At 34.5% G+C, this 8190-nt stretch overlaps 1 protein-coding gene across 1 annotated transcript in view; it reads left to right on the top strand.

The window, feature by feature from the left end:
* Window positions 1-3571: 3571 nt before the first annotated feature.
* LOC134817261 (remodeling and spacing factor 1-like) overlaps window positions 3572-8190 on the top strand; it is a 72306-nt gene continuing 67687 nt past the window's right edge. The window contains exons 1-6 of the mRNA XM_063826401.1: window positions 3572-3642; window positions 3770-4090; window positions 4233-4552; window positions 5091-5291; window positions 5955-6065; window positions 7760-7870. Of these exons, the coding sequence (XP_063682471.1) occupies window positions 3621-3642; window positions 3770-4090; window positions 4233-4552; window positions 5091-5291; window positions 5955-6065; window positions 7760-7870 (1086 nt within the window). The 5' untranslated portion in view covers window positions 3572-3620. The remainder of the gene's footprint in view (window positions 3643-3769; window positions 4091-4232; window positions 4553-5090; window positions 5292-5954; window positions 6066-7759; window positions 7871-8190) is intronic.

The raw sequence follows: 8190 nt of genomic DNA, 5'->3' as shown, positions 1-8190 counted from the left end.
AACTAACGAACTGTGATACATTCCAGTGAATATTCAAAATTTTGAAAACACTAAATTGCATCTATCTCAAAACACATTTTTTGACCTTTCGATTCCTTAGTTGAGAAAACCAGCCACCCCCTGATATTGAGATTTGGTACAGTGGTTCCTTGGACAATTATCCTCATTTATTATGTGACCGATTTTTTTTATTTGACTCGGTTCTCGAATTATGAGGTTAACCAGCTAAATTTTCCGAATTTTTGACATGGTTAACCTCATAATTCAAGAACCGAGTCAAATAACAAAAATCGCTCACATAATAAATGAGGATAATTGTCTAAGGAACCACAGTACCAAACCTCAAGATCAGGGAGTGGCCGGTTTTCTCAACTAAGGAATCGAAAGGTCAAAAAAGTTACAGCCGTTTAAAGATCCAGTTCAACATGTAATTACAGGTAAACCTCAAAATTTAGCGCGCGATATCTCAGGAACGCAAGGTCAGATTTTGATCTGGTTTTTTTCTTCTTGTTCGTCTCCAGCAGCTATTATCAAATATGTGAAAACTAGAAAAGTGCCATTTACCCCCCCCTCTGGCCTTAACAAAAGTAAACAAAAGTCCATCAGGGACTCCGTGGAGTCGAAAAAGGTACACGGCAAAAGGTAGAATGAAAGCTCGTTTGTGATCATAATGCTCTTTTTCATAAATGATAGTATATAAAATCTTACTATATATAAAGCAATGAAACAATGAAACAAGAAATTCAATGAAACAAGAAATTTAATTTTAGCACATTTTTACAGAATAAAAAGATGTAAAACAATTCATAAAATATAATGCCCATTTGGTGTATGACTTTTTGTCCTGACTGCTAGTTTGGTTTATGAAGGACAGGTAACTAACGGGGCAAGGAATGCGCGTGCCTGGAAGCTTTTGCACACACCGAAACGCTAGTTCAGTTAAGTTTTTAGAGACAAGGCTCAGATTAGGACTAGAAGAAAAATTGTTAGCAGACATTAGAGGTTCTGTTTATAATTGTTACTATAGGTTGCAGTCTTGTTGTGACAAAAGTCTACACTAAAACATGATTTAGTTTATATTTAGGATATAAAATGCAGCTTCAAGGTGGATATTGGAGAGCTGGTGAAAGATTATGGCCTTTGTATCAATTGTTATAATAAGCTATAAATATCTTAAACTATACAGTGCTAATTAAAAATTTCTTTAACCTTCATTCTCAAATTAGATTTTTAAAATTCAAAAATAAATAAATATACAATGATTTTATTAAAACTTTCTCACACATACTTTACTCACAGGACAAGACTTGGAAAACAGTGGCCTAGCGTAATTTTAATTGAGATGTGTGTGACCAGCCAGCCCAGTGGAATAAATTTTAAATATGACTAGGAATCCAGTTTGGGAAGAAAAAAAGGCTATATATTTTTCGGCCGCTTCGCGGCCGACTTGTCACTGGTCAGCTCTTCTCCCAGGTCAAGATTAGTTTGAAATGCTTAGCGTATCCATTAGAATAATTACCGGATGAATATGCAATTGCAAATTTTGAAATTAAATAAAAAATTTCTGAGAATTCTTTAATTTATTTGAAACGCAAGGAAATATTTTTTAAAAGAACTATATAGCCTAGCCCACATACTTCTTCATTCCATGCTTCATAGTGGCTCGGTAGATCGAGTTCTGAGATTTAACTCTCATCAGCATGATGAACGATTCGCTACTCTGAAAGTGGCTTCGACCTTGTGATGATATTTTGGCCTGACTTTGGATCTGAAGCTTGCTTCTGCCAGGTAAGATACAATATTAGACGATAAACTTCGGACTTAAAGCGGGATAGGGATGTATAATGGAGGGGGTTGTCTGCACTGTACTCTAGATGATCTAGGATGTGAAGCTTGCTTAAGCCTAGAACACACGAGTTCCCCTGATATAGTAGCAATGGCTAGATTCACTTCCTTCCCACTTGCACTGTTGTTGACTTGTAGCTACAATATTAAATTGATTCGTGGAAATCGGTCTCGGATGTGAAGCTTCCTTAAGCGCCAAACCCTGAGAATACTGTATTACTCGAACTTCGAGAATTTTCTAAATGAATCTAGACTAAAGGAGCCAACTTGAATCCATAAAATTTTGAATGCTACATTTTAAAATACCGCTCTATATTTACACCGTTCACCAGTTAATATGGCTGGGAGGATTGGGAGGATTGGGAGGATTGATATTAGATTGTCGATTGTTTAAGATTAACTTGATATTTTAGCGTATCAGAGCTGAAATTTTGCATGACTATTTCAAATGACTATTTTACATGACTATTTTTTCATATTCCGGGATGTTGAGGAAGCAGGAATGGATAGCGCGCGTTTTCTGCGCGTTTTTTGGTGTCTGAATGCGCAAAAAATAGTCAAGCAATCTTATAGGTAAGAAATAGTCATGGAATCTAGGAATGCGCTCGATTCGAACTTCGAATCGATAAAATGATGTAACATCGCGTTAGCCCTGAGAGCGACCAATTTTGATTTAATTTTAAATTAATGTGAATATTTTTTCCACAAGAATCTTTTTTTACCGGTTATCAACAAATTTTGACTAGGTGTTAAATTCCTGGACGCCTGACTATTTGCCACTGGGCCAGCCAGTTATGTTTGGACAATAACATTTGTGCAGTCAAAATCTTTGACGGTCCAATCAAGCAGGGCGTGATTATGTTGATTAGCTAATAGCGCACGTTTTAACTTACCTCGCAAGCACATTACACTAGTAGTAAAGTCAGTCATTCTGAACTTTGGGGTTAAAATGTTAAAAATTTTGGTTGATCTAGTGTTGTGATTGTCAGGTGGGTCTGCCTGACAGATTTGAAGACAGGGTTTCCTTGAGGAACATGTGTAAGCGAGACGATATATATGGATATATGGATCCGTGCCATTTTACTGACACCAAGGCATCAACTTTAACGCGACTTTCCGCAAAAACCGTAAAAGATATACAACTGAAACTTTTTTGACTGGGTCAAATGCTTTAATGGCCTTCAAATCAGCATGTAAAAATGAAAAATTGGCCAAGGAATAAGAATTTTAGTGCCCAAAATTTGGACTCCCAAGAGGTGTCAAAAACGTGAATTAAATAGGTAATAATTATTTTAGTCTCTCGAGTCTTGACACCACTTTAAGGTTAGACGGGTTCCTGCTAGTAATAGTAAAGTATAGTACTGAACTGCAAACTGCATGTAGGGTTTTTTACACCTTAAACCCGAATGTTGCCCTTTAAACAAATGTATTTTTGTATTTCAAAAATGATGTTGACTTTTTAATATGACGTAGAATTATAGCTATTTCCGTACAGCCTAAGTATGCGCGTTTGAAGGACTATGAACATGTTAGCTCTTTTTATTTTGTTAGTCAGGTGGCATCTAACAAGCATATTATCGGATGTCTACTTATATTTATTATTATATCATTATTCATTGTAATGGCAATACAATTTAAATTTTGTTTTACTTAAATTTTGTTTTACTTAAATTTTTAAAAACTTATTGGCTATTGCTCTATTATCAAGTGTTGTACTCTTAAATTGTTCAGGATGATAGGACACCACACGATTTAGATTGATTGCTCCTGATGTTATGAAGACTCAACTCTGTAAAGGTTAAAATAAAGCTTGGTTTCAAAACTTATTGTTTCAATTCAAATTGATAATTATTATTTTCTATGCTTTATTTGACCTTATTTTGAAATATATCCTATCAAATATCTCAAATCATTATCTGATCAGATGAAATTAAAGAAGAAGTAAACTCTGACAATGTTGTGGAAACAAAAGAGACCAACAATAAAACACCAGACAAAGAGATTGATACAAAAATCAAAGAAGAAATAACTGACCCAACAGACGATAATAAATCCATAGAGGCTGCATCAGACAAGGATCATGGCGAATATAAAAGAATTTCTGCACATCCAGATTTTATTTGTGTTGCACAATTTATTGGAACTTTCGGTAGCTTACTGGGGATCCCCCAATTTTTCATTGATACGATTGAAGATGGGCTGAATTCTTCAACAAGCAAGATTGATGATGATTCTTATCTTGATGGTGAGTTACTCGGGACAGTTAAATTATCGTAATTGTGGATATTCATTAGATCAATTAGAAACTATTATACACATCATTATACACTGCATCAGTGATAATTTGGTAGTAAATTTTACAGTTCATTTTAACATACATATTTCAGCTTGTGGTAATGCCGTCGAACAGCTCCTCATCAGTTTGCTACGAAGATGTGGTGTCCTAACAAACATTCCAAAACTCAGCTCCACTCTGCAAAGTTATTTTAAGGATAGAGACTCTAAAATATACTCCTCCCTTGGTGAAAGTCTATTCAATAACCTGCCAAGAACAGTAAAACTAGAGATACTGAAGTTTGTTTGTCTCAGTCAGTTTGATGAAAACTCAAGATTCAAAACCGAACTCAACTCCCAGTTCTCACCTGACAATCTGAGATTTCTTCCTTTGGGTCGAGATTTTGAGAGTTCACAATATTGGTTCATATCGGTTAGTAAGATAAACAGTTTTGTTCAACATTTCGAGTTAAGTATCCATGAGTGTTTCTAAACAGTTGGAATTTTGTGAATTACTTGCCTCAAATTTAACCTACAATTTTGAAACTTTTCAAGTCATGTGCTATGATGCTCCAAAATCTGTATTCAAAATTGCAGGGCAAAACTCCATCAAGAACCTGTTCATTTGGCCCTCTTTAACTGACTAAGTGTTTATTAAAAAAGCAAATGATGTGGTTATCCGAGCTGAACATCACGTGATATTTACTTAAGGACCCAGAACAAATTGATAACACGAGAAATTATATATTGGAAACTTTGTAAAAAATTCATGAGGCACCCTATGCCAATGGGTTTAAGGTCTAGACATATTTGCACAGACTCCAGAAGTCATATCCTACATAACACTGTAATTATTAAATACCATTCTTAAACCGTTCTTGAGTTATTAACACTGATCACCCTGTATCACAGAATTTGCAACTGTTAATTTTTAATATAATGTCACAGTTTCTCCTATTTCACCACCTCAGGACACAGAGAAAAGCCACAGATTGTACAGGTGGAAATATCCCTACAGTCCCGACCAATGGTCCCTGTTCTCTGCGTCTTACTCACAGTTGCAGCGTGTTGTGGAGAGGTTGAGGCCCCCTGATAGCGAGCATCAGCTCAGACAGGGCAAACTTTGGGAGATTGTTAACGAACAGAAAGCGTATCTTCCTCTGGACAAACCTGTGCGTTCATTTTAATGCTTGAAACAATTTTATTCTTTTTGCCATTAAGATTAAACCTAATAGTTAAATCTGTCCAATTTCACTGAACTTCATGAGGTTGCAAGTACTTACAGCAAAGATAGGGTGGTGGGCTGACCATATTTATGTATATTAAAGTATATTGAAGTATATCCCCGGGCCAAAATCAGAAAAAACCTACATTTTGATATACTTAGTAGATTTATATTCTTCGTTAAGATTTACAAGATAAGCCAGTTGTTAGTCCCCTGAACTCATACACGAATCGACATCCAGTTTGAAAAAAAATGTCCGTGTTATGAGCCAAAAACTATATCCCCATATTTGGAAACACAAACAAAATGTGATAGATTTTGGCCCCTACAATAATTAAATTTCAATATTTTTGTATGAGACTTTAACTTTAGGTCATAGCTAAAGTCTCAGCCATATTCTACTGGAGATCTACTTTTGGAGGGTGCTCCCATGTTGCACAATTAAAACATACAGATTACAGACCCTCCTGTATGAAGAGAGTAGTTGGCAAAGTACCTGTTATAGCTAGTTAATACAATCCCACGTGATACCCATATAAGGAGAACCCCGACAAACTTGCTTATTGTTGATATTACTCATTTAATAACGCACAAATTGCTCTCCACACAGGTGAAGAAAGCTAAGAAGAGGAAGAAGAAAGAACAAGTAGATGAGACGGATGAGCTAGCTAACGAGGATGATCTAGAAGTAGCACACAGGATCCGAATATACGAACTAGGGGTCAGTACACTATACAGAGTATACATTATAGTACACTAGTAATCTACTAGTAGAACTACACTAGTAGTAACCAGTAGTAACTACACTCTACTATACTAGTAGATTCGGGGGGGGGGGGGGGGGGGGTACTAGTAGATTACTGAATATCATAATTATAACATGTTGTTTCTATTGTCCTGGTGAGTTTGTTTGGTTAGAATGTTAATATATATATAACACTAATATATACAGGGTGGGCCAAAAGTCAGTACCCATACGTTGGCCTTAATAGCTCCGCCGTGTTTTAAATTTGAGGGCTGTAGCTTTGCAGATGGCATACTGTACTTACTGGTTCGAGGATTCCGTCGTCAAAATTTGAAAATTCGAATATTTTAGACCACGCCCATTCAATATTAAAACACCTATATTGTTTTCTCTGAACATGCTGAACGCCTAATTTTTTAAGAGACGGTAGATTATCAAATGTTGCATATGATCTGAAAACATGAGGCAAAACGGATTAAAAATGACGAAGTTATCAAGTATCTTCTGTATCTCGTTAACAAAATTGACTGGGTGATTATGTGACACCGTGACACGACACCTTAATTGGGCACCCTTAACAATTCCCATAATGTTTAACGGGGTAGTTAACGGGGTCACCTTATCACGTCATTAGGTAAACCAATCACCTGATCACACGTAATGAATAAACTCGTTATGCTTCATATCTCGGTCATCTGTATATTATATAATAATATATATAACTACAAATACAGTATATAGTAACACTATATATATATAGTAGTTACTAGTTACTATAGTAACAGTATATAACTACAGATGATATATAGTAGTTACTAGTTACTATAGTAACAGTATATAACTACAGATGATATATAGTAGTTACTAGTTACTATAGTAACAGTATATATATTATATATAGTAGTTACTAGTTACTATAGTAACACTATATATATATATAGTAGTTACTAGTTACTATAGTAACACTATATATATATATAGTAGTTACTAGTTACTATAGTAACACTATATATATATAGTAGTTACTAGTTACTATAGTAACACTATATAACTACAGATGATATATAGTAGTTACTAGTTACTATAGTAACACTATATAACTACAGATGATATATAGTAGTTACTAGTTACTATAGTAACACTATATAACTCCAGATGATATATAGTAGTTACTAGTTACTATAGTAACACTATATAACTACAGATGATATATAGTAGTTACTAGTTACTATATATAGTATATATAGTAGTTACTAGTTACTATAGTAACACTATATAACTCCAGATGATATATAGTAGTTACTAGTTACTATAGTAACAGTATATAACTACAGATGATATATAGTAGTTACTAGTTACTATAGTAACACTATATATATATAGTAGTTACTAGTTACTATAGTAACACTATATAACTACAGATGATATATAGTAGTTACTAGTTACTATAGTAACACTATATATATATAGTAGTTACTAGTTACTATAGTAACACTATATAACTACAGATGATATATAGTAGTAACTAGTTACTATATATAGTATATATAGTAGTTACTAGTTACTATAGTAACACTATATAACTACAGATGATATATAGTAGTTACTAGTTACTATATATAGTATATATAGTAGTTACTAGTTACTATAGTAACACTATATAACTCCAGATGAGGAAGAGTGCTAGGAATGTGAACAGGAAGGTTTACACAGAGCCTAACGAGGATAACGAGACCAGTGAGGAGGAAGAGAACCAGCAACATAAAGAACACGATGAGAAGGTTTGTTACCATAGCAACACATGTTACCATGGCAACACATGTTACCATGGCAACACATGTTACCATAACAACACATGTTACCATAACAACACATGTTACCATAGCAACACATGTTACCATAACAACACATGTTACCATGGCAACACATTTTACCATGGCAACACATGTTACCATGGCAACACATCCTACTATAGAAACACATGGCACTATGGTGATACGTGTGTGTTACCATACTGACGATATTTAAAAATATTTTCAAGAACTTTGTTGATACTAAAGTACTTACTTGTACTAAATCTAAACTTACTGAGTCAGACTGT

This window comes from Bolinopsis microptera, chromosome 6 (assembly GCF_026151205.1).
Source record: "Bolinopsis microptera isolate Bmic1 chromosome 6, MBARI_Bmic_1.0, whole genome shotgun sequence".
Taxonomy (NCBI): Eukaryota; Metazoa; Ctenophora; class Tentaculata; order Lobata; family Bolinopsidae; genus Bolinopsis; species Bolinopsis microptera.
Note: the sequence above shows the minus strand (reverse complement) of the source record. Positions and strands in the feature narration are given on the sequence as shown.